General features: G+C 41.0%; 1 protein-coding gene across 1 annotated transcript; it reads right to left on the reverse strand.

The window, feature by feature from the left end:
- Window positions 1-10,972: 10,972 nt before the first annotated feature.
- On the reverse strand, window positions 10,973-27,604 carry LOC308372875 (uncharacterized protein; the record flags this gene model as incomplete). Its single annotated transcript, XM_080848222.1, has 8 exons — window positions 27,573-27,604; window positions 22,348-22,432; window positions 22,189-22,251; window positions 21,530-21,658; window positions 21,173-21,355; window positions 14,822-14,958; window positions 14,486-14,708; window positions 10,973-11,280 (listed from the first exon to the last, which is right to left on the reverse strand). The coding sequence occupies exons 1-8, from the start codon at window positions 27,573-27,575 to the stop codon at window positions 10,973-10,975; spliced, it is 1,131 nt and encodes a 376-aa protein (XP_080704348.1). The 5' UTR covers window positions 27,576-27,604.
- Between the last annotated feature and the right edge of the window lie 258 nt (window positions 27,605-27,862).

Consider the following 27,862-nt stretch of genomic DNA (forward strand, 5'->3'; position numbering starts at 1 on the left):
ATGAAATGATTAATAATGGGAGACCAATGGCGGAGCTAAAATGTTTGCTTCAAACGACGGGACCGAAGGTATTGACATTTGCATTGGAGTGTTTCACGTTTCCCAACGGGACGTATTCATGCGCAACACAAACCTCGCTAAAGGCTGCTAGGTGCAGGGGAGCCGTGAATGGATTACGTGCTCCAACAAAAGTGCACCAACTTTAAATGATATCGGTCAGTAGAACATTTTCGTATTGTGTGTTCGTATGTCTGTGGTGTTTAACTGTTTGCTTGTTAATACGTTGTGTAAATAAATATGTAAGTGTTTTTTTCTCAACTGCGAATTCAAGTGTCCGAGTTGCAGTGATGGGCAAGCTATTTGATATTTGTAGTGAGCTAAGCTATCAGCTACTCTACAATAAATTCAGCTTCACTACACAGAAGCTACCACTCAAAAAAAGTAGCAAGCTAAGTTACATAAACCTGTCAAAAGTAGTTTGATACATTAGAAGCTACTTTCAGTTAAACAAACTGCATGCCAAGTCAATGCAATGTTAGTGATCAACACAACTGTCAGTCAGATAAAAACGGTTGAATGGATGAAATTCGTGTGTTCGTATGTTTGTGTTGGATGTCATTGACGTTGACAGGAACTTTTTCTTTGGATTACAAAGAAGGCATCTGAAAACATATTTAGTTTCACTCGTCTCGTATAAAGTGACGTACTTTTGAAGGTATGGCTGTTGAGTCAGGTATTCAAACGCAGATGAAAACAAATGAATGCAGAAGACCTCGCCTACCTTCATCTTTTGTCTATTTCGTGCATTTTCGCAATTCGACTCCCTGAGCAGACAGCACAGACTTTTCACTTTTTAACTTTCATCATCTTCAGCTGTATCTAAATATCAACAGCATTCTAGTTATCCGGTTGTCTAAAATCTGCATGCAAACTACCCATTTAAAATTAGGGGAGAATTAATTTTAAATGAATGTGCAGCGTCTAGTGTACTTGAAATGACGATATCTATCTATCTATTTTACACTCGTCTCGACTCAAGTGACGTACTGCTAAATTTTTGTGTTTGATGGCTGCAGGGAAGCCTGTTATGAATGAACATCAGAAAGGTCCAGGATGAATTAGCTTTTGAGGACGCTACTGCGGTACTTGATCAGTAAAAGAGCTTAGCTACTGAAAAGTTACTTGGTTTTGTAAATAGCGACGTTACTGCCAAGCTACTGACAAATGTAGTTAAGCTAGTAGCGTCGCTACAAGTAGTGAGGCTACTGCCCATCACTGCCGAGTTGTGTAAAAGGTAATTTAAATTAGCATCCCACCACCGTAGTTATATTTTCCCTAGACAAAATTAAATGAGCCATATCATTGGTGGGAGGGCTACATACGCTACCTTGTAACTATTAATATCTTATTTGACACGGTGTAAAGGTTCAATTACCACACCGATTGTACGTTTAGCTGTAGGCCTATAGCCTCGTAAAAGTCAGTTGATTATTGAGCCGCATAACTTCTTATAATAATAATCGTTTAAAAGTAATAGTATTAGACAATAAAACATAAAGTTTTTTCAGTTCTGGTGAGATGACAATTAGGGTTCCCACGGTACCTGGAAACCATGGAAAACATGGAATTTATTTTTTCATTTTCCAGGTTTGGAAAAGTCATGGAAACTGGGCAAAAGTGAACACTTACATGGAAATTGAAACAGTTGTTCTGGAAAATGTTATTGGATGATGTGAAAAATAGTACTATTGAGCACAGAATTAAGATGCGTTTATAAAAACCTTTACATGTGAACAGCTTTTACTGTTGATAGAAATGGATGATCCCATGTAGATGTAGAGCATGTTCTTGGCATCCTTTCTGGTATATTGGATGTTGGAATTTGATGCAGGCAACCTGGTGAAATGGACTTTAAAAGTATAGTTTCGGATTGGTGGACTTCGGGAATATAGCCAAGAAGCGTTACTCGCAATCTCAATAGAAGGGTCAAATACATACATTTCCCAGCCAACATGGGAACCTTGACATTTACAGTGAAACATCTTACGCAAGTTAGGGTTATTGTTTTAACTGTGCGGTAAACCTGGGTTTATCAATGTTAGGTAGTAAGCAGTGCAATCTTGCTAACTAGCTGGCTGCAACTTGCTGATTTTTACCTTGCTTTTAAAATACTAGAACTATGTTTGATCCCCATATGCAGTTTTACTCATTGACTTTTCCTAAAACCGTGTTATTCACCACATTTAGGGGAGTTTGTTTTGACTGTGGAGTCATTAATGATGGTTAGCAAGCACATGCAGGTCTCAGCAGGGACGGGAGGAAGAAAGGGCCGTGGGAGCTGGGTTAGAAACGTGTCCCTAAGGGCCGTACACCAGCACACTGCTTTCTGAGGGCCGTACACCATCACACTGGGGTGAGAGTAGCGGGATCGGTGAAGGGAGAGAGAGACAGGGGATCGGTGGAGGGAGAGAGAGAGAGGCAGGGGATCGGTGTAGGGAGAGAGAGAGACTTCTAGCCAACTTCTAGCATAGGTCAACCTCACAGTTGATTGTTCATCTACAGCTTGTTGCATTATTTATAAAAAAGACATAATCTCTAAGCATTAACAATGTAGACTTGACTGACACATCTTTTAAATCAAGTAAGTAGTCAGGTGTTCTAGGGGGTTGTGTGTGTGAGGGAAGGGGGTCGCTTCAGGGGCCTATAGATCATCACTTTATATGGTACCTGGAAAATCAGGAGGTAGCATGGAATTTTTTTTCAAGGCAAGCGTGGGAACCCTGCATAAGCACATGTATGATGTATACATTTCTATTTTTTTTTTAAACAACTAGAGATCGGAATGACGTAATCACTTCCGGTTTCTGTGCCTCACCAGCTGCGAACCTCACGGCACGTCACTGACTAGAACGAGGCCTACGCTTTCTGTCTAGCATTTCAGCACCGTAAACTTTCTACTTATCGAGAACTTATATTCTTTGTATCGTATTTATTTTGTATTTTATTTATAGAATTTATTTGTATGATCTTTTTAGCCGATCTAATGCAGTCCTCCTTTTTAATCTTGTGTGTTCTTTTAACTGTTTAAATGCACTTTTCTTTTTGTATCTCTTCCTATGTTATTGTGCTAATTTGTAAAGCACTTTGAATTACCGATAAGTATTAATTCTACTATATAAATACATTTGCGTTGTCCTCCAGGAGACTGAGGAGCAATTTGCTGAAGTTTATTGGATTAGAATCACGGACTACTCCGTTAATGGGCAAATGGCCAGTCATTTCTAACTGACGTCAGTTTCCTGCACAGACACCATCACTACAAAATACATTAATGTTAAAGCTTGACAAAATAGACAAACATCAGACTAGAGTGGATTGAGTGATTGTGTGTGAGGTTCTTTACCAGTAGATGTTCTCATCGCTGTTGTACACGGCAAGCTGTGTTCTATCGCTCAGAGAAGCAACTGGAATGTTTTTGTCAAAAAAGTTCCCTCACATACCAAATAATCAGAATCAGAATTATTTTAATGGCCAAGTATATTCACACATACAGGAAATTGACTTGGTGTAGTTGGTGCATAGGACATAACACATAACATAACAACAAAAAAGCATAAACAAGAACAAAGGACAAATGTTTTTTAAGATAATAATAAATAATAATAATAAATAATTTGGGCACATGAAGGGCAAGTTACAGTTAATTGGAGTACGTAAACCCAGAGTCAGTGTGATGCAGGGGGCTTGTTTGTGAGCCCCACTTCCGTGGGGAAAAAACTGTTCAGGGGGCGAGACGTTTTGGTCTTAATAGCCCGGAACCTTCTGCCGGATGGGAGACTCAGAAATAGGTGGTGACCGGGATGTGAAGGATCAGCAATGATCTTGCCTGCTCTCTTGCTGGTCCTTGAGTGAAACAGGTGTAGGAGAGACGGCAGGTCGCAGCCGATGACCTTCTCGGCTGACCGAATGATCCGCTGCAGTCCGCTTTTTTCCTTTGCAGTAGAGGCAGCTAACCAGATGGTTATTGAAGAGGTGAGGATGGATTCAATGATGGCTGTGTAGAATTCCACCATCACTTTCTTCGGCATGTTGAATCTCTTTAGCTGCCGAAGGGAGAACATCCTCTGCTAGGCCTTCTTGATTTTGGAGGTGATGTTCTCCGCCCACATTAGGTCTTATGCCAAGACTGTTCCCAGGAATCTGAAAGACTACACCATGTTAACTGGGGAGTCACACATGATGAGGGGGATGGTTGGGGCTGGGCTCCTCCTGAAATCTGCTACCATCTCTACAGTTTTTAAAGCGTTCAGCTCCAGGTGGTTCTGGCTGCACCAGAAAGCCAGGCTGTCGACTTCATTTCTGTAGGCGGCCTCATCCCCATAAGAGATTAATCCAATGAGGGTTGTGTCATCTGAACATTTTTATGAGTTTGACAGAGGGGTGGCTGGAGGTGCAGTTGTTGGTGTAGAGGGAGAAAAGCAGTGGCGGTCCGTGCATTTCACGACTAGGACTTCAGTGATGCCCTACTACACGACAGTTAAGCTGAGTGAATCCACCTCTTAATACCATCATTATGACGCCATGGCTCTCGAACCATACAGAAAGGCAGTATAAGTGAGCATTGCATCACCTTAACATAGTCGAGTACAACAGACTTTATTAATATTTCCGGAGCCTTTAAAATCAATACACCCGTATTAACAATAAATTAAGAGTAGTAAACTCTCAGTTATATGATCGCTTGGATACTGTCACAACTTAATAATAAAAGGCAATTTTCAGGGAATAGTCTACAAAGTTTTATTAAGTCCACCGAAAGTAGACTATGTGAGCTTTAACAAGTTTGTCCACTAAACATCACATTGTCCCACCTGCAAAGCAGTTTCATTAAACTGACCCAATCCTCCGATATCCAGTTTTTCTTGAAAGGTCCGTCTTGAAAATGGCGTTTCTATTATATTAGCGACCAGGGGCCGTATTCACAAAGAATCTTATGGCTAAAAGTAGCTCATAAGTGGCGAATTTAGGAGAAACTCCTAAAAATAATGGGCGTGTCAGTCTTAAATGTAGGACTCCTATTTTTTTTTTTTCTAAGAGCAATTCACAAAGTATTTTATCCCTAAAAGTAGCACCTAAGTCTAAGACAGCTTAAAACTCCTCATGAGGACTCCTAAGTCACTAAGACTTATTCACAAAAAATCGTAAGATGGCTGCAGCCGACTTGGAATTGATAAAAGACATTGCTTAAACCGTGAAGGTATTAATATTGTCGTAGAATTAGCGCGGGATGCAATGACGCCTTTAAACAACGATGTGTCCCGAAGTGAAATGTTTGGAAACATAAAGATAGCCTATTTGGCTTCGCGGAAAACGCAAATGACGACACTGGGAATCATCAGTCAGCCGTTTAATTCATCAAACTATCAATGCACTGTAGACCCCACATCGTCCAACAGTTTATCCAGTTGCCTTTGGACAATCGCCTATTACACAAGATCAAAGTAAATTCCATGGCGATCGCAGGAATGTCCAGTGACGTCCACCGTGGCCTGGATATACCGATGACTCGTGCATTTCAACGGAAAGCGTTCTGCAACAGGTTTTTGAGAACTTACCAGCTGGATGCCGCTGGGGCAGTGACGTGCGGTGAGGTTCCTAGCTGATGAGACACAGAAACCGGAAGTGATTACGTCATTCCGATCACTAGTTGTTTAATAAAAATTTAAATGTATACATTATACATGTAAAAATGCATATGGTTTAAAATTTGTCATCTGACCAGGACTGAAAAAACTTTGTTTCATTGTCTAATACTATTACTTTTAAACAATCTGGGTTTTTTTTATTATAAGAAGTTATGCGGCTCAATACTCAACTGACTTGTTAACCTAACTTTTACAAGGCTATAGGCTTACAGCTAAACGTACAACCGGTGTGCTAATTGAACTTTTACACCCTGTCAAATAAGATATTAATAGTATCAAGCGAGCGTATGTAGCCCTCCCACCAATGATGTGGCTCATTTCATTTTGTCTAGGGACAATATAACTACGGTTTTGGGATGCTAATTTAAATGACTCGGGCAGAGTTTTGAATTCGCAGTTTAGACAAAAACAATTGCATATTTATTTACACAACATATTCACAAGCAAACAGTTAAACACCGCAGACATAGCACACAATACCAAAATGTTCTACTGACCAGTATAATTCAAAGTTGGTGCACTTTCTTTGGAGCTCGTAACCGTCAATTAGAGGTGAAACAAACGTAATCCACTCACGACTATCCGTATAGTTCAGTGGAAATTCGTTGTCTTATCCCGCGATTTCCCTCCTCTTCTTGAGCGAATGCAGTCAGTATTTAGCTCAGGAATAGCACCTAGTCTGCTCACAACTTCAAGGCATTTTTCCTGCGCCAGCAGCCTTTAGCGAGGTCTGTGTTTCGCATGAATATGTAGTCCCGTTGGGAAACGTGAAACACTCCAATACCTTCTGTCCCGTCGTTTGAAGCAAACCTTTTAGCTCCGGCATTGGTCTCCCATTATCAATCATTTCTTGTTTGGACTGAAAGTCCAGTTTTGAGAACTGCTTCAGGTTAGCAATGCAATCTTCCATTTTCGCTGTCAAGCTCAAGTAGAAGTGAAGAAGAAATCCAACGTCAGATCATATACCCAACAAGTGCCCTCTCGCTCGCCTCCCTTCTTGAAGCAGTGGTACTGCGTGCCTCACTAGCAATATTTTTCAATGCGTTTTCAGCTCAACTCAAAAGGTTCTACGCTTGCGCATGCATGCGTGAAACCCAGTTTGGAGTGATTGCGCAATCCTAGGGGAGGCACTGCCTACCCTGCCCATAGACTCCAATGCATCTGCCTCCCTTGACGGCACGTCCATGTTCATTGGCTGATCACTGTCACTGGGAACCGGAAATGCTCTGCGATTTTGATAATAAAAATGCTCGAAATGATCGGAATCATGCAGAAATGACACTCGTAACACAGATAACTAGAGAAATATGAATATTTATTTTATAATACATAAATATATATGATTATTATATTTAAAAAAAAAATTTTTTTTAAATATTTTCTTTTTTTACTTTTCAAAATGACAGGTGAGGCTCTGCCTCCCCTGCCTCCTATGACTGCACGTCCCTGCGCTGGTTGACAGTGGCTATTGGTCCTGGGACCAGTAGGCTTTCGCTTAGGCTACGTTCCACGTTCGTTTCGCTTTGATCAATTAAGATTGGAGGGCTTGAAGGGCCGTATGTGCTGATATTTGAAGTGGTCAAGGGCTGGAAATATAATAGCCTAACAGTTTGCTGGGTGCTTTAATTATTACTGCCTTGATTACATGCAATTGCCATATTTTATATTGATCGCTTTCTATTTCTCTTAACGTGCAAAGTGTCATTCCCGTTGGATGCACAAACTTGTCATCATGCGTGTGCATTCTGCTAACTGCACTGTCCATAACTATTTAATATGACTTAATTTGAACCCTAGGTTATTCTCTTATTTTCAGTTGATATAGTGGGATTGTTAGAGGGACGTCACGAATGAGTTTTTAATGAGAGAGCCTGTCAACAACCAATCACCGTCCTCACCCCTTCTAAACTCGTGCATGAGAATCGACGTCATCCATAGCAACGGTGCTTTTATCTTAAGCTTAGGAGTTTGTATTATCCTTAGTATGAGTAGGTCTCAGAGGCGTTGTGAATCACTTTTAAGAAATTACTCCTACGTAAAATGTTTTAGCGCGAGTTAGGAGCACTCTTAGTGATAAGATAAAAAGCTTTGTGAATACGGCCCCAGATCAATATCTTCTCCTTCAGCCATTGTGGGTTGAAAATAAACTGAAATTTACGTTTTCGCTAATTCACCACCACCATCTGCAACTAAAATGAGCACTCCCTGAGGCACTGCCTCAGTCTGCCGCGCTAGTGCGTATCCAATCAAAGAACGTGTACGTGTCACGTTCAATGTGATGCCTGCTAGCTGGCCCCAATGTCGCCAACTCGAAATCTGATTGGTTATCACAACTGTCTGTTTCAGTTCATTCAACTTAAATGAACTGAAACAGCCAGTTGTGATAACCAATCAGATGTACAGGCGCCTTCACTGTTAATTCTGAAGGCCTCGGGGAAGATTTCATGGAGCCTGGCAACACTACAGGCGCCCTCACTGTTAATTGTGAAGGCCTCTGGGAAGATTTCTCGGAGCCTGGCAACACATAATAGCTGAAATATGATTGGATGAAAGCTCTATCATAAATAAACAACACTGGAAACTATGAAATGAAGAGAATGGACTATGGGGAATAATTTAATACATATTTATGAAAAGAAAATATTAAAATGAAATGTATTTTATTACATTTATTTTCTGATGATGTTTAGGCCAGCAGAGATGGCCTTGCTGGCCCTGATGGACCACCCCTGGAGAAAAGTAAAGGAGAGAGCACACAGCCTTGTGGGGCTCCAGAGCTGATGGTCCGAGGCTCCGAGACAAGCTTACCCAGCCTCACTCGCTGCTTCCTGTCTGACAGGAAGTCAGTGATCCACCTGCAGGTGGGCTCAGGCAAGTTCAGCTGTGTTAGCTTGTCTTGGAGGAGAGCTGGGGCGATGGTGTTGAATGCCGAGCTGAAATCAACAAACAGGATCCTGGCGTAGGTGCCGGGGGAATCAACCCCGCAAACAGGGAACGTCCCCAGGACGTTAACAGGACATTCACAAGGTCCCCAATCGTCCCCAATTGGTCCGTGCTAGAGGACGTTACAAGAACATTTTTGACGTTCGTAGCAAGTCTACGTTTGGTCCTTCTGTAACGTTCGCATGAGTCTTAAATCGGACTTTTAGGGAACATTATAATTTGGTCTCTCAGCACACGTCCCCAGGACGTCCTTCAAAAACGTCCCCGTTACCTTTACCTGTGGTCCTCATGCGTGACGTTCGCATGAGCCTTAAAACGGACTTTTAGGGAACGTTCTTATTTGGTCTCTCAGCATACGTCCCCAGGACGTCCTTCAAAAACGTCCCCGTAACCTTTACTTGTGGTCCACTGCGGGACGTTCGCATGAGCCTTAAAATGGACTTTTAGGGAACGTTCTTATTTGGTCTCTCAGCATACGTCCCCAGGACGTCCTTCAAAAACGTCCCCGTTACCTTTACCTGTGGTCCACTGCGGGACGTTCGCATGAGCCTTAAAACGGACTTTTAGGGAACGTTCTTATTTGGTCTCTCAGCATATGTCCCCAGGACGTCCTTTAAAAATGTCCCCGTAACCTTTACCTGTGGTCCTCTGTGGGACGTTCGCATTCGGTCCTTCCAAAACGTCCACTTGACGTCTTCTGATGGTCCTCTCTGAACCAGAGGTTCCGCTAGAGAAAAATGTTTTTCATTTGCCCGACATTTTAATGATAAGCCGGCCAAATATCTATTTCTGCTTCTAAATTAGCCTATTAAAGAAAACTGACGGCCTGCGTAGCTTAAATAATAACATAATCAGGTAGTTTAGAAGTTTACAATGGGAAACAAAAACATTAATGTCTGATGCGCGTCAATAAGTGGCCTTTAATCGCAACCTGCTGTGGCGTTAAAATGAGCGCCGCAACATGGTCATTGCTCTGTTAAATGAGAGCAGAGATTCTTAAATTATTTGACCCTCTTGTGAATCCTTTGTGTCGCCTTTTCGCAGTGCTAACAGAACATTTGGTAACACTTTATATTAAGACACACATATTCACCAATAATTGGCTACTTACTACATGTGTATTAGTAGCGAACTAGCTACTTATTACTCTTTGTAAATCACTCGTTAATGCTTTATTCTGCATGACCTTATTCTACCCATAATAGACATTTAATTAAGAATTTACCCTATATAAGCTCCTAAATAGCCCTAATTTATAGCTATTAAGTAAGTTGTTGCATATGAATTATGATCTAAATACGCATGGTTCAGTATGGGGCTTGTAAGGTGGTAGTAACACAAGAACAGTTATTCACCCCTAATAATATTTATCAAAGATGGTCTACTCATATGGAATTAGATACAAAACCACAAGGGATAATAGTGTACAAATTACTCATAATGAAGTCTTTGTAATGCAGGATAGGTTCCCTATTCTAAAGTTGTGTCTTTTCACATTTAATTCACAATTAATTTGGCACTAAGTAAGTCTCATGTGTTCCCTTATCTAAAGTGGCCTCCTATTCACACTTATTAAGTGCATTACAGCACACAGTACACAACAAACACACAGCCAATTTAGCACAAATAGGCTACAAATATCTCTTTTATTAAAGAATAGAAGAAGACAGAAGACATCCAGAGTCAAAATATGTAAACACAAAAATGAATAAGCAAAAATAAGGATACATTTTTTTTTAGTTGGTAGGAAGATGTAAGCCTCTCTCTCTCTTCCTCTTGCTTTTTCACTCTCTCCCCCTTCTCTCTCTCAATCCCTCTCTCTCCCACCTCTCTTCCTCTCACTCTCCCCCACTCTCTTTTACTCTCTCTCTCTCCCCCACTCTCTTTTATCCAATATAAAATGTAGCCTGGGCAAGCTAAACCAAGCTCAACATTACTGAACATTAAAGCTCAATACCCAGTAAAATGTGATAAGTTGCGTTTACTTGGAGGAGTCCAGGAAACCGGTTGCCTTGAACAAGTCAAGTACATTGAAATAGAATTTTCAAGTAAGATGTACTTAGCCTCCATAGTACACCTAACTTGAAAATTCTATTTCAATGTACTTGACTTGTTCAAGGCAACCGGTTTCCTGGATTCCTTCAAGTAAACGCAACTTATCACATTTTACAGTGTACAAGCTCAACATACAAGCTAAACCAAGCTCAACATTACTGAACATTACTGAACATTACCTAACTGTCCTGGCCATCAAATGTCATCAGGATTCTGACTTAAATTGGAGACACATTAAAGCTCAACATACAAGCTCAACATTACAACATTTAATACTTCATAAGTAAGGGCAGAAGTTTGCCTCTGGATTTCATGTCTTCTATTATAATGCGCTTTTCTGGCGTAATCTTAGAAGCACATTTTTTGGCAAAGGACAGTAGGGTGTCAGAAGGAGGATTAAATTTAAGGCTATTAAATAAGTCAGGATCAACAATTTGAAGCTCAGCAATGGGGGCTGTCATCTTAATGGTGCCCCTGTCCACTCCGTTGATTCGGAAGGCCTCCGTCATGGTGCTGACCCGGCTGAATGTTTTGAGCACTTTATTGTATCTCCGGATTGCCTCATCTGGCCCTTTGACTAATACGAAAAAAAGCGTGAGAGAAAGAGAGAGAGAGAAAGGAAAACATGAAAAAAAAACACACTTATGGCTGATATTGCTCTAAGCCAAATTATAGCTACAAGTTAAAGTTAGCACAAAAAGTATGTGTAAAGTAAAGTAAAACTTTTGGTTGGTACTAGGGATGGGACTTTACAGGAGATTTCATGTTCGAACATTAATAACGTTATTGAACAATTAATCGATTATTTGCTAAGGCATGACGCACACAACAGGACTGAATTTTCTCAAAAATATCTTTAAGGAAATACGCCATTTTGTAATCCATGAAACGGATTTTAACAGATGCAACGCATCACTGCCAGCACTTTTGAAAAATGAATAAAGTTTATTTAATAATAACATTGGAAAATAATTTAATTTAAAAAACAAATAAATAAACACGGTTCTATGACTTACGTCCATCCTTCTAAACGTCAGCTTCTCGACGCTGGCGGAAGCCTAATTATTTGACAATTACATTTGAACTTAGCCTATGCTACTTAACGTAAAACTATGAGAAATGGCTAACACACATCAGGCTATAAAACAATTGCCTGCCTGGACTGCCTGGGCATTACCTATCACAGGCCCATCTATGTGTTTTTATTCATGAAAATTAACATATTCACGTGTTCTGGGGTAAGACGAGTGCGCAGTCGATTCACTGTCAGTCCGGCAGCTGAAAAAAATCGTTCAGATGGAACGGATGTCACAGGTGTGCATAGATTGCACTGTGCCAATTAAGCCAGTCTTGGGTATCTCTTTGCGTTGTTTTTCCCATGGATTAAAGTTTTCCGTCGCTATGACGGATTTCCGTAAACTCGGCTCGCATAAGGCCAAAAATGAGATCGATGCAGATCCGAAGAGAAACAAAATAGGGAGGGGGGGGCACTGATATGATTTGCAGCGTCGGAAATACACGAGGGCAAAGGGCAAAACTGCCCCTAAGAAATGTAATTTTGCCCCTAAAATGTATAAGAGTAAATTATAATTTTCTGTAATAATAATTTAATGAACTTGCCAAAAACATCGTAGCCTATGACCCGGTCAGTTGCCATTTAATGTTTTGATTTTCGCGTGAAGAAATGAACGTTCTAACAAAAAATATTTGGAGCGCTTCCTAATCAGACCTGGCTGTGAGTGCGAGAGGGAGGAGAAACTAGAAAATGCATTTCCTGAAGGAAATACCAGTGCATGAAATGCAAAGGTTAAGAAAGGAAGAAGAAAAGAAAGAAGAGTGAAAGAAGGAAAGAAGAAAGGAAAGAAGAGTGGAAGAAGGAAAGAAGAAAAGAAAGAAGAGTTAAGAAAGGAAAGAAGAGTGGAAGGAGGAAAGAAGAAAAGAAAGAAGAGTGAAATAATGAAAGAAGAAAGGAAAGAAGAGTGAAGGAAGGAAAGAAGAGTGGAAGAAGGAAATAAGAAAAGAAAGAAGAGTGAAAGAAGGAAAGAACAAAGGAAAGAAGAGTGAAAGAAGAAAATAAGAAAGGAAAGAAGAGTGGAAGAAGGAAAGAATAGTGAACAAGAGTGGCTCTGGATGAAGAGATAAAGAGAGAGTGAAAATATTGAAAAAAGGAGATAAAAATGGATTGAAGAAGAGAGATTGAGTGTGAGAGAAAGTTGACTGAGAGAGAAAGATGGAGAGATGGACAGAAAAAAAAATAGAGAATGGATGGTGTTTTAATGTTCCTAGTTACAGTTAAATTGAGAGGGACAGAGAGAGTAGAGGTTCCTTTGATTTGGTGCAGCTGTCAGTGAAGCACAGGTGCAAGCCAGTTTAAAGACCCTATTATGATGTCATAATGGCCCAATGTAAGTCAATGGGAGACATTTATATTCGTTTTTCTTTAATATCTTAAAAAGTATAAAGTTTAGAAAAGTGAAAAATACATAGCATAAGTGTCGTTTACAAGACCTACGCGACAAAGTTTGAATGAAGTTTCTACGTTAAGCGGTTCGGGCTGAATTAATCGCAGAAAAAGGTAACAAGAATAAGAAGAAGAAGAAGAAGAAGCCTAGGAATAACAATACAGGGCATTTCATGCACTGTAATGAGGATCAGCGCAGTCTCTGTCACCAGCTCAGGTTCTAAAATATAAAATTCATACACCCAGCGACTGTCAAAAATGAAAGCTAGATTGACTGGGTGGAGGAAGACGATGACGAAGAGAAAAAGACCCGGTTTTGTTTTCAAGGCATGTCGGAATTGTGGACAACGAGTTGCCCAAATCCTTGTCAATCCAGCACAGGTACATTCTTCTGCTGACTCCATCAAGGGGAGCAAAAACATTCAGAAATACATGGCATTTCGTCACCAAGCACCAAGCGACACACATCGCCTACGTTGAATGATAACTAGTAATAATACTTTTAGAAATGATTTAGTTCGGTTAAGCTAGTTTAATGTTAGTTAGCTAACGTTGGCTACAAAGGCTGGCTTGCATGCTAGCTAACTAGTCTAATCTGTATTTCCTGTAGGCCTACTATGGTAGGTACATGATTAAAGGTAACACAAAAATCCATAAATATAATGTGTTATTATAAAAAAAAGAAAGAAAAAAAACGATTGTTAATAGTTTTTTTTTTTTTTTTTACCTCTAATAAGATTGTATTAGTTGTTATTACTATAATAGAATACTTTTGAATATGATTGTCTAATTTACGTTGTCTGTTTGGTTTTTGTTCAAAAAAATCTAAGAAAACACTTTGTATCTGTAGACTAATGCTAATAGTCTTATTATTGCCATTTGATGACAATTGTTCATATACTGTAAGCCTACATAAGTGTGTTTATTATTTTGAACAAAGGTTAGGCCTAAATGTTATTTCACAAGTTTCTAAAAGTGCCCCCATTTTTTTTTAAATGCCCCTGGATTTCAGTAAATCGTTTTGTCATGTATAGCCCATTAACAAGAATGGTGAAGTCTTGCAAAAAATATTGGTTTTATGCCCTAGCTTTGAACTAGTAAGTGATAATATCGTGATAATATGAAGATCAAATATCAAGGCGGTATGCAGCCACGACCCAAAGTGAGTGCCGATTTTTTTTTTCAGTCAGATGATTTTTTTTTGCTTTAATCCCTGTTTTCCACCAGTCTGTGGGATTTGAATCCAGGAGAGGTGGCTGGTCGTTGAGGTAGCTATCCAATTCGGCATCTACATCATTGGGACGAGCCGTGTAATTTTCACCCACAAGCGCAGCTATGGCACTTGCAGTAGCACTCCGCGGCAGTGCTTCAGCGCTCTCAGTTACATCAATCTGTTCAACAGAAGTGGTGGCCGCGATGTCAAGTAATGCATCCTTTAAGGTCAACCTTTGTGAAGGCTGGAGAAATCCCAAATGTTTGTGGCGAGGGTCTAAGATCATAGCAATCATTGCGGGCGACGTTGAAGGAAAGTTGTCCGAATCGATCTGGAGAGGCAGAAAAAAGAACATTGGAGTCTGTCTATCAATAGCTTATGCAAAAATTGCTATTAGTTCTAGGGAAAGTAAAACACATGTAATGTATTATTAAACAGACGTACCTTCATTCGTTTGGCCAGCTGAGAGCGCACTTTGGCCTTTAACGCTTCTATTTTGGAGTGGCCTCCATCACTCCTCAGATGAACATTTTTCAGGCTGAAGGTGATCGGATATGTGCTCGAGATTGAGACCTCCGTCTCTGAAGACAACACAGTTGTAGCACACTTAAGTGCCTTCAACACTGACAAGGAGTCTTCCATGAGCTGCCAGTGTTCGTCTTTCATCTCGAGGGTTCTGGCATTTTGAAGTTTTGTCACTGCACGATTGGAAAGCACTGCAGTGACAGCCCATCGCTGTTCCATCAACCTCTCAAACATATCACAGACCGAATTCCATCGCGTTTTGCAGGACTGGATCAGGCGGTGTTTTTAGGCCGCAAGGTGAAGCACGAAAAGTCCTTTAGAAAACGAATCCCGTTCCACTCACTGGCATCTACACAATCTTTAGCTTATAAAAAAGAACGAGTCGTGGTTAGTTACCAAAAAAAAGTTCGTCGCTGATTTTCCAGTCGATTGTCTATATGGCTTTGTTTTATGCAGAACTAGAGACTTCAGAGCGTAATAAGATTTTTGTCGGGAGCCGTGCCACGGTTCGACACGTGATCATGCTACACCAATGAGAAGGCTGCATTTGTCAACAGAATGGAAAAATGGCGGCTCCCGTGTGGTTAGAAACATCGTTAAAGATAGAGGAAAACATCCGAACATCCTTAAAAGTGGGCTAAATTAATTCTAATTAGTGCTGTATAGATAGCCGCGTCCAAGAATAACAATGAGGCAAATATACGATAATGTTATTTTTATGTTAAGTCATTTACATCAAGTTTAACATACATGGGAATACCCACCGAAGAAATCAAGGCAAAGACTGTACTTCCTACGTCAGCTGAGGTGATCTTTACTATGAGAAATCATAGGCTTAGATGATACACAAACAATTCCATGCAACATTGTAAGAACTCATGAGCATTTCTTAGAAATCACAAAGAAATGATGACATCGTCTGACAGATGAACAAAGACAAGAATTATGACTCTGGATGTCACTTCCACCAGCTCCAAAGGTGATCCTTGAGCTGGTTCACTGCCCCTGCAAAAACTATGTTTGCCTGCGAGTTTAACTAACTTTGACACTATGGATTTAAGAAAATGGGCAAAAACTTAAGGTGGCAACAACCACACACACACTCCACATACAAACACACACACCCCACATACAGTAGGCTACACACACATTTCACTCCACATCGACACATAGCCTACACACGCACACACACACTCACAGGTGAGATTTCATTCACAACAATAAACCCTCATTCCCCTATAACATTACAGCTCCACTCCCAGATTCTCTCTCTCCCACACACACACACTTACAGAAATACAATAATCATCCCAACTTTAGAAATCCAGCGAGGGGGTTGACTTTTCCTCATTGATCTGGAGCATTCACACCTAATTGTAAGCCCTGTCAGACCCTCGTTTGTAATTGTGATTAACATTAAATAAGGGTTAAATACATTATATCAATAAGACACAGCACAAAATACAGTAGTAATAAGGATGATAAGTGCAACGGCCCAGTGGTTGAGAAACACTGCACTAGGACATCAAGTCTGAAATGCCATCAGCGGTTGCACAGTGAAGAAAAGCCACTTAAATGCTTGAATTCTGAAGTGTGAAGTTTGCCCTTCTCAAATGCATATGTTGATACTCATGCCATGTGGAAAAACTTCTAAACAAGCTTGGTCTTTAAAACGTCACCTGATAGTACATGGCAGGGAAGGTCCACATAAATGTGCCTGACCTTTTATATGTTTACAATATGTAAAGGCATTTTCACTGGCATTTTCATATGCAAGGTCTTCAACTCTGTTTGTGTGTGTGTGTGTGTGTGTGGAAGAGAAGACTGGAGAGAAGCCTCGTGAAGGTGCCCAGTGTGTGCACACTCACACTCACACACATGCACATCCTCATATAGGCTGTAAGGTGAACCCTGTTTCCGTTTTAACCCGCTACACTGTCTGGCATCTACAGATGTGGCAGTCATTGCTGTAAGTGTGCAGACAGATTTGCCATGCACTTTATATGTTTTCACAGGGACTGGCAACAGGACATGTATCATTGACATTACCGAGGTGTCATCAGCTCTTGGAACCAGTGTGTGTTCAGCCTTGATCGGAATTCAAACATTCTCTGGGTGTGACTCCACAAGTGCCTTTTATGGCAAAGGAAAAAGAAAGACATTTTCTGTTGCATGTGAGAAAGATGAGTACCTAAAGGCTTTTAAAAGTTTAGGTACTAACTTAAACTTGGAGCAGTCAACATTTGCATTTCTTTGCCAGTATGTATGCCACTTATATGATCAGTCGGCTGCTGATAATGTAAATAAAGCTAGGTTCAAGGCTTTCTGTATGGCATCATCAGCCTTGCCAGAATTATCCATTCCCCCTACCACTGATGCCCTCCATCAGCACTGCAAAAGGGCAAACTACCAGGCTGCAATAATGAGGTCCTGTCTCAAACATAATATAAGTGCTCCATCACCTGCTGGATATGGTTGGCAAATAGAGGATGGGAACTTGCACGTCACCTGGATGACTAGAAATCCAGCCCCTGACAGTGTTTTGCATGTGATACACGGTGGCTGCAAAGGTGCCTGTGAGACAGACAGATGTTTTTCTGCAGGATTGTGTTGCATGTAGTTGACCTATGTCGTTGCTGTAGGAACTGGAAGATAACTGTCCTGACACTGACACTAACAGTGAGGACTGAGTGTCCCTAATCTGTTATTTCTTATTCAGTTTTGTACAGTTTTATTTATCATATTTCATGTTTCATGAAGAGTGTTTTTATGGTTCATTAGTGTTGTTTTCATTTGTGGAAGAATGAATGAACAAACAGATGGTCATTGGTATTTACAATTACTGCCTTTTATTGATACATGGAGGTTTATTTGTCACGTACATGAAAATACTACTGTTTTTTCTGTGCGAGTGTGGAGAAAGAAAGATCAAGAAATATTTTTCATAAATAGCAAGAGGGAGTTTAAAGAGCAGTGTGTGAAAAAAGGTGTAATTGATGTTTTATAGTCATTGTGTGTGTTCAGGATAAGGAATGCTTGAGGAAAGAAGCTCCTCCTCAGTCTCTCTGTTCTGGTCTTGTAGCAGCAGAGACGTTTGCCTGACCTCAGTGTTTTGAAAAGTCCATGGTCAGGATGTTAGGAATCCTAGTTACAATACCTTGGGCGCTGGTAGGTAGGTCTTTTCTTATAGGTCTCCTGCAGAATATGGAGAGATGCTCTGATGATTCGGTGCTGCAGTCACAGGCTGTACAGTTCCCATACCAAGTGATGCTGTCAGGACACACAGCTGATGGTGCTGAACTTCCTCAGCTGATGTAGGAAGTACAGTCTTTGCCTTGATTTCTTCGGTGGGTGTTCACAGTCCATGTAAGATCTTCAGTAATGGGTATTCCCATGTATGTCAAACTTGATGTAAATAACTTAACATAAAAATAACATTATCGTATATTTGCCTCATTGTTATTCTTGGACGCGGCTATGTATACAGCACTAATTAGAATTAATTTAGCCCACTTTTGAGGATGTTCGGATGTTTTCCTCTATCTTTAACGATGTTTCTAACCACACGGGAGCCGCCATTTTTCCATTCTGTTGACAAATGCAGCCTTCTCATTGGTGTAGCATGATCACGTGTCGAACCGTGGCACGGCTCCCGACAAAAATCTTATTACGCTCTGAAGTCTCTAGTTCTGCATAAAACAAAGCCATATAGACAATCGACTGGAAAATCAGCGACGAACTTTTTTTTGGTAACTAACCACGACTCGTTCTTTTTTATAAGCTAAAGATTGTGTAGATGCCAGTGAGTGGAACGGGCTGAAACGAAAACCGTGTTCACCTTACGGCCTATTTGGCAGTTGTAGCTGTTCTTGCTTCTCATTCAATGCCTTGGTAGCAGGTGTGCTGTGGTTGAAATGTTTCACTAACCTCCCAGCTGCTGCGATGACCCTATGCAAGTCAAGTGTAAAGCCATCATTGATGGCTAACTGTAAGGTACGGTATGTGCAAAGCAGGGGAGTGACTGCCAACTCACTCGAGTGGGATAATTTGCCGCAACTATATTCCTGGCGTTGTCATGGACACAAGCAACTACTCGGCCAGCTAGCCCCCAGTCATCCACGGATTCCTTAAGTTTATCGGCTAAATTGTCGGGAGTATGTCTCTCTGAAAAACTCTCTGTGAGAAGGACTGCCGATTTCACTTGCCAGTCTTTCTCAATGTAGTGACATGTCACTGTTATGTAGCTCTCCGTAGTCAAGGCAGTCCAGCAGTCAGTTGTTAAAGCAACGTCAACATTAGCTAGCTTCTTTTTTACCTCAGCCTTCTTCTCAGCAAACTGTTGCTCCAAACGGTTGGTCAATGTTTTTCTACATGGGATATGATACCCTGGCTCAATAAATCCCATGAGTTCCCTGAAACCCTCACCGTCAGCCAGACTTAAAGGCAACATGTCTTTGACAATCATATTTACTACTCGTTTGGTGATTTCGTTGGCTCGCTTGTCATCACAGGTCCTCCTAGCTAGTGTAGCCTGAATGGTTTGCTGCTGTAGCCCACCACTGGTGTTGGTTTCGATGGACTTTACAGTCGGATGAATGTTTCTTAAATGATATATTAGGCTAGCTTTACACGACAACGATCTGAACACAAACCGCAAAAGTGGCGTTGCGTTCCCACTTTTAATTTCGTGTTTAGACGAGAGTCTTTGGGTGGAAATCTGCATGCAGACGGTGACGCAAAAGTGTGTGAAACTGAACTTAATCGGTGTAGACGTGGAGGTACTGCAGGATGTATATGTGTCCATTCTATTCCACTATGGCTATTTTAACGCGATTGGGAGCTTATTTATGTATTCATTCACTTACATTTGCAGTGTTCGTGTACATTTACATTTAGTCATTTAGCAGACGCCTTTGGCCAAAGCGACGTAGGCTACAAGGGATAGAACAGTCTAGCTACGAGACCTAGTGTAATTAATGCGCCTTCTCTGTTCTGTTTTATCTGTGATTACTCGGTTTATTTGCTGAAATGACTCCTGGATAGATATCAAGGCAGCTTGAATCTCCGAGTAATGGAAATAATCCGACATGTTTGTTGTTGTTTGGCTGTACTGCACATGGATATGATGTCAACGCGTATGCGAGGATAGCCAGCGTGAGCAGCTCAGAGCACACTTTTGCGTTTTCAACCCTTTAGACGGGAACGCAACGGTGGAGCGTTTTTAAGATTTCCACTCTGGAGGGTGGGTTCATTTTTTTGCGTTTTTAAGTCCCCAAAACGCTGTCGCCATCTAAACGAAAGGCACATCTGATAAAATATTTTGTCGTTTTCACCCGGGAGCGTTGTCGTGTAAAGCCACCCTTAGAGGAGACGTTGTACTATGGTAAATAAATACAGCGTCACAGTAACTACAGTGAACTTTATCGGCTTTTCTTGTGAAATGGTCCCACACTACACTTCTCTTAGCTCTCTTCATCTTTGCTCGTCTGCTATAGAAAGTCGTAGTAAAATACGTTATCTTATGTTACTGTGGGGATGTCAAGAATGAGCTCGAGTCACTGATGGGTTCCACACTCTTTACTGTTATCGAACACTCAGACAAAGATTAACTGTAAATACATCAACACATATTTCTCTGACAGGTGAACAGCGGTGTAACTCTCCCATAATACACCGCGGCATAACAATAACACAAGTCCACGTAGCGGCATCCGAGTTATGCTATATTTATGTTCTGTTCTCATAATGCGTGGGAACGATTATTCATTAGGCTTGGAATTTTATTTGAATTAATTCTTAACGGCAATTAATCGATCATCGATTATTCATTACCAACCCTAGTTGGTACATTATTTCTCTGTGGTAGCAAGGCTTTTTGGCATTAAACAATTATACAGTTTGAAAGACTATTTATTTCCCTTTCAAATCTTGTTTGGTGTTTGGTTAATTAGATGATTGAAGTTTGAAGAAAGACATATTGGCAATTTATTGATTTAACAAACAGGAGCCTCAGTAGCGTGTAGAAGAACCATACACAGCCACTACAGCCTGGCGCCTCCACCAGTCCGGTCACACACTGCTGTGGATGGGATCCCATTCTTCAATTATTTATAAAAATCAAGATAATTTAAATGTCTTTCCATTACTAGTTGTACTGTACTCTACTTTTTTCACTGGATATTTTCCAAAACATCTTATATTGATATAGTATTTTCATTTCAGTTAGGCTTATCATTTACTGAGTGAGGGTTCAAGTAAAGCCATTATTACCTCTCATATGAGCTCTCCCAGTTGCCCCTGGAGATGACCGGGGCAGATGAGGCTTGTGTCTTGGAGTGTCGCTGTCTGAAGTGTCGCTAATATTTGTGGAGGATGGGGGGAGGTCATCTCTATCTTCCATGTCGGTATCATCATCCTGATCATCGACTGTCAGCTTCGACATTTTGGGATGGTCTTTAAGGTATCAGACAGATGAGACAACAATAATTGTTATTACATACTGTATGCCCTTAAGCAAGGCACTTAATCCTAAATTGCTCTACTGAAAAGTGGCCCTGATGTAATTGAAAATTGGCAAATGTAAGTCGCTTTGGATAAAAGTGTCAGCTAATGCGTAAATGTACTCACTTGAGGTCTTCTTTATCCCCCCCTGGACTTGAGCACGGAGAAAATCACGTTCTTTCTCCAGATCATAGATCAGTTTGGCTTGCCACTGGATCTTGGCCACTAAAAACTCAACCATGGGGACTGATGATCCTTGATAGAATGAAAAAAAAAGTGCAGGTCATGATAATGATGATTTATAATACCTACTGAATCACAGGATAGATGAGAGATAGTTAAAGTCATACAATAAAGAACTTGATTCAGTTGATATCACATACAGGGGCATGGTTGTGACCTATATTTTAACACTATGAAAAATGATTATTATACAGCTCTCTATAATGTTGCAGGGGGCTTCATTCACTTTGAATGGGCCTTCTCAACGTTCGCTGGTCAGTTATTTCTGTATAATGACTGCAGTCAATAGCAACGTGTTTTTTGCCTCAGATTCACGTCTGCCTATGCTACATGTTTTAGTATTGGTGAGAATGACCTTAGTAATTTTCCCACTGCTTTTTGCATAACCTGGTTATAGTCTGTTGTACGTTATCTGTTATTTCATGGCTATGGTTTGTTGTGCGTTATATGTTGAGTGTGTACAGTCTTCTGGGGTCTGTTTTTGTATTGTGTATTTTAATACAGTAATAACACTGTAAAAAAGAAACCAGAGAAACCATTACCTAAGCCAAGACTGCTGATGCTGCTGGGTGTTGAGCTGGGTGTTGCTGCTGAGCCTCCATTGTCTATAAGGACACAACAAATTCACATTCAAATCTACATTTAATTGGACAAGCTCATTTTTAATATAAAAAGTATCAGTAGGCTGTATGGCTCATCACCTGTACAATTTGGATCATTTCCAGGCTGTGTGATGTCTGTCATCTCATCTTGTTTTCGGACATTTGTCTTCTTCTTTGCTTTAGGCTAAATAAAGATCAAGTTAAAAGTTTTAGTTTACAGAAGATTTACACTGAATAACTTTGAACATTAAGTACATTGTGCACAATAGCCTCTGGTTATAGAAACCCATTCCCACAGGAAAAATTGAAAACTCATGTGAAGTCCAAATTATGACATAAAAGAGACATAATTATGGAATAAAGACTTCAAATGTTGACTTGTCTCATTGGCTTTACATGACTTTTCCCCCTTTTACCAATGCTTTACTGAGGAAATGAGCTTCCATATAGACCTATCAGATTAATTGATGAACAAAATCTATCTTCGGTAATCAGTGTTTCCCACAGAAATTTTGGAGACTATGGGGGGGGGGGGGGGGGCGTGGCGCGCACATGTCCGGGGGGGGGGGCATGTTTACCAGTTTACCACTTTGGGGGGGGGGGGGGCTAGGGGGGGCGTGGGGATGTTTTTTCGGCCTAAAATTCCTGATTTCGCGGGAGCTTCCCACTTTTGGGGGGGAGAAGAAAAACTAGGGGGGTCTGGGGGCATGCTCCCCCATAAGATTTTTTTTTTTTTAATAACCTTTTAAATAGTGTCCTCTAGTGGGTTTTAGGAAGATAAATTAACAAATTGAGATTTAAAATATGGCACAAATTTAAACATATTGAAGACATCTGCTGAGATTTTGTTTGGGATTTGTGTGGAGCAAGACCACCCTGACCCGGGAGAGAAAGCTTAGGAACAGCTACTACACTTTGCCTCCACATATTAATGTGAGGCCTCCTTCTCTGCAATGACTGATCAAAACAAAGCAGAGAAACCGACTGTGCCTGGAGAAGAGCTTGATATCAGCAGTTGCCTCCCTTTGTTTTAGGAAGAGAAATTAACAAATGTAGATTTAAAATATGGCACAAAAATAAACACATTGAAGACTATTATGGTCTAAAGGTGCTCATTATAGTTAATGTCAGATATCCTCTGTTCAATTTTCAAACTCTCCCTCACTATATTACTTTTTTGATCGAGCAATATTCCATGACACCTGATACGATGCCAACGTGACCGTTTCAGACTACTGAGCCGAGTCTGTTTCTCTGACTGATGTATCAAAGAATGTACCTTGTGCTTGCCCAGCTCTGGTTTTAGGAACTCCTGGGCTATGTTAGCATCCAAGTTCAAGGCTTTAAAATGCGACCGTGACGTCTGCATATTAAGCGACGGGGTTTTCCATTTCGCTCCGCAAATAATTCCTCCCATTCAGGCAAGAACGCCCGGTGTTCATATTCATACATTCGTTTAGCTCTACGCTTTGCTGGATCCATGGCATTCTTTCAGTAGCTACCGCTAGTCTGGCTAGTAACTCTCTGAGACTGGGTGCACACATTAGAATGTTTCACTTTGGAACATTAACGTTACTTGAAGACATCTCTCAAGATCGAGTGATGACAAAATATACATGAATAAATACCCCCATTCAAATCGGACAGCTTTTTGTCTGTATTTCCAAATATATTGCGAGCAAAAATATGCATTTTAGATGGTTTAGATGGCCGGCAACTACTAACTGCTATCTTATCTTCAAACAGAAAGTAACGTTGTGTGCGCATCAGGGCAGAAGTCCGCCTTGCGCATACAGAGAGCAGAGGACACTTGTAAACGCGCGATCATCTAGTGACAAAAATGACATGCCGTTGTGCAAATAAGATAAATAACACAAAGCTATTTATTGTGTTTAATAAAATAACAAGCTATAGAGTATATACCTGTTCTATAGGAAAGGTATCCTTAACTGACCTGGTGATCTGGCGCTTTTTAGAAAATTAAATTGAGCAAAGTTAACTTGACCTTTCAGGGGGGGGTGCCGTTGGGGGGGTGGGGCGCCCCCCTTATACAATGGTAGGGGAAACACTAACATATCTTCTCAACAGTGTTTTGTTTTCGGCACAGTCGCAGGCAGACAGCCGAACTTCGTGCTTTCATGCAATCCCAATGAGAGCGACACGAACTTCGTCTGAGCAAAAAAAAAAAAACATGTGCACGCAGAGACTATGGCGGCCGAAATTAGACTATGGCGGTGCGCCATAGTCTCGTCAATGTGTGGGAAACACTGGTAATGGTTGATGACTCAAATGGCACGCTAGGCAAACCATTGACTTGAGCTGTGTTTTTTTGCATAGGCTACTACGTTTAATAAGTAGGCTTAGGGATAACGTTCTGCGAGGCGGTCATTATCGTGCAATATCTACCGACAGAGTAGCCCCTTATACATGCGTCAATGTAAAGCTGTTACATCGCTTCTACCACGATAGAAACTCGCGAACGTGTTACAATTGCCTCATGTATAAGGGGTCTACATGTGAACTGTTCGTTTTTCCGCCGATCGTCTGAAGCTTTCGAGAGAGGTGGTTTACCACGATCGTTCGGCTTAGAAAAGGGCGTGTCAAATCAGGCCGATGTGTCATGGGGGAGGCCGTGCGTGACTGGGGGGAGACGGTGACAGGAGGCTAGAAAGTTCACTCCATCATCTCTTTGAAATTCCTTATTCCATGAGTGGTAGGCTACAATGTGACTGGCTGTTTTAAAATATAACTAATAGCCTAACGAAACAAAATAACCCAGGAAGTTTCATCTTCGAGACGTTAAGGCTTCTTCCAATACTGACAGCTGACTCATAGCTTGCAGGTTTGCGGGAGACGCGACATTTGAGGGATGTCACTTAATTTAAACCTTTTTTGCTTCCGTTAGTGTGTGTGTGTGTGTGTGTGTGTGTGTGATAGAGACAGAGAGGACTCAGTAAAACATCGGAAAACGCCGTGTCTCGTAAGCCTTCAGCTATCAATCACCCCCACAATGAAATATGCCATTACAGTCGCGACAAACTTCTTGGCATTGTGGTGCGCCCAAAACGCAAGCTATAAACGTAGCCATCCTAATGTAACCAAAATATACCTCTGCTGATATGCCTAACCTTCGTTCTATTTAGAATTTGTCTTAGCACTATGCAGGAATAAAATAGCATCTACAGTGTCAGGATTCAGGCGAGAGCGCCTGGCTTCTATGACGCGCCCTGCTGCACTGAAGGAGCGCTCACTCGCAGCACCTGTTGCTGGAACGCATATAATTCGTTTTGCAAGGTGCTGTAGTCGTGGGAACGACTGGCCTGGTTTCTCCCAAAAGGAAAGTAGATTTTCCTCTGCTGATCCCGCGTCTATATGGAAGTTTGTAGAGAGATTGCCGGGGAGTAAAATGCTCCCTTTCCTTTACGTCTGCTGCTGGCTAGTAATACAGACAGCCGGAAAGGTTAATAAACGGAATGAAATAGCTACACATTACACACGCTATGTTTTAATAAAAGCCACGTTACTCACATACTGGTTAACACTGTTTGTTACAGCACATAAATGTTTGTCGCTACATCCAAACTGCGTCACCGTTGTCCCTCCCTGTGCTCCAGCCGCACCATTTTGCTTGCAATGTGAATCATTTAATTTAAATATACTTATTGGCATTTGTTGCACATTAATCATTTTCTACAAACATGATATGCTATGTATGGTGTAGTAGACTGAGACTCTATTCACTACTGCACAAAAACTAGACACGTTTGAAAAACTAGACGTTTGCAATGAAGTAGGTTAAACAACTTTCGCCAATATCTCCGTAAGGGAGATGGGTTATGTGCTTAAATTTCCTGGGATCAAAGAAGACGTTAGTATTCATGTGCAAACTAAAAATCACGTCTCAGGATTGCTGCGCATGCAAGTTATTTCGGGTGTCTCAACTGTAACTAATACCACTGTCATATAATTATGAGTCCAGTAAAAGACGGAGCAAACACAGTTTTCTACCGTTGTTGAAACACATCCACGCGTAGACTCGTTTTCTTTCCATCCGAGAGTGGTTATTCAAAGAAAATATTGAGAACTATATGCTGATAGAAGGAAGGGAACTTTAAGCCACTACACTGCCTGTTCCAGATGCGGATCCACGTTGATGTTGTTAGTAAACAAACCAGGTGGGAGCACATCTCCGTGGTCTTTGCGCATGCCCGAGGCAATGTAACAGCTTCACATTTTGCACATGTATACAGGTAACGACAAGAGCCGTTTCCCTTGAAAATCTTCACACCTACACGCGAATACGATACGATAAACTGATCTGATCTCAGTGGCACATGTACAGTATAAGGCCCTAGTGATGCAACGCAGTCCGACGCGTAGCGGCCCCTTATCATAGGGCTACTTGCCAAAGGAGGAGAGGGAACTTCACACAAACATCTTTTCAAATTATTGTATTGCCGTTTCGTGGCTTCCGCGGATAAACAAATAGTTTGCAACAGAATTTGAACTTGAAACATTCTTTAGAACGCAGCTGATTGCCTTTCACTTTCCACGAAGTTCCATTGTGATAAGTGAATGATCTGTACGATATTATAAATTATATTATTATATATATGCATACGTGAAGTTTTCTCTCATGTTTTGGCAAGTAGCCGTATGATAAGCGGGATAACACGTCGGGCTCTGTTGCATCACTCTGTCGGGAGATATTCCACGATAAAGACTAGGCTATCCCTTATTACTTATCCTAGGGGTTGTCATTTTGCTAAAGGCATGGACGTCGTTTAACCAGCTATGCTATACGTTGAAGTGGCTACATTTACTCCGAAGTAGTATGAAGCACTGCGAACCTTATTAAATACACATAGCATGGCTAATGCATTACCACTCCGTTAAGTTTGACACTAGTGGCAAAATACATAATGATGCCACTTGAGCCTTCTTCACTCAGATTACTTGCTCACACTAGCTATCATGACAGTTAAGCTAATCTGGTCCTCGGCTAGTAACACACTGGAGATGTACTGTCGCTGTTTGACTTTTGACACCACCAGCCACTTGTAAGGCAGAGGAGAGCTTTCTATATATGGACATTTTTAATTCATGTAATTTATTAAAAACATAACGTTTCAAAATATTTCGTGCAAATTCGTTCAATTTAGGTTAGCTAAGAAATGCTTTCCCCTTGGTATGCTAGCACTATCCAGTGAGTATATCTACACCTCAAGGTAGTGGGTTGTCAATTACCAACACTACATTATACGACAAAATTGTTAATGTTACCATTTCCACGAGTTAGATTTACTGGATAGAACTTCACTTACCATTTTCTTTTTCTGTTTTCCGCCACGAAATTTCCAACTGCTCACTCTTCATCAAGCGCCAAAAGAAAGGTCAGACTTTCGCGGGTTCTTTTTGGTGATTGGATGGAAGGAAGGAAGTAAGTAGGCGGGTGGTAAATACTGACTGGTACACAGTAATGTCAATCATTATTCTGCGAGAATTCATTGGCTGTCCGCATTTTTCCATGGTCGAGGGAACTTCGAGTTCAGATCGCCAAGGAGCTGTGTTTTCTCTATCGCTCCAAGACTTTTGAAAATGGTGTCACATTACG

Source organism: Sprattus sprattus (genome assembly GCF_963457725.1).
Source record: "Sprattus sprattus genome assembly, chromosome: 11".
In the NCBI taxonomy this organism is placed as follows: domain Eukaryota; kingdom Metazoa; phylum Chordata; class Actinopteri; order Clupeiformes; family Clupeidae; genus Sprattus; species Sprattus sprattus.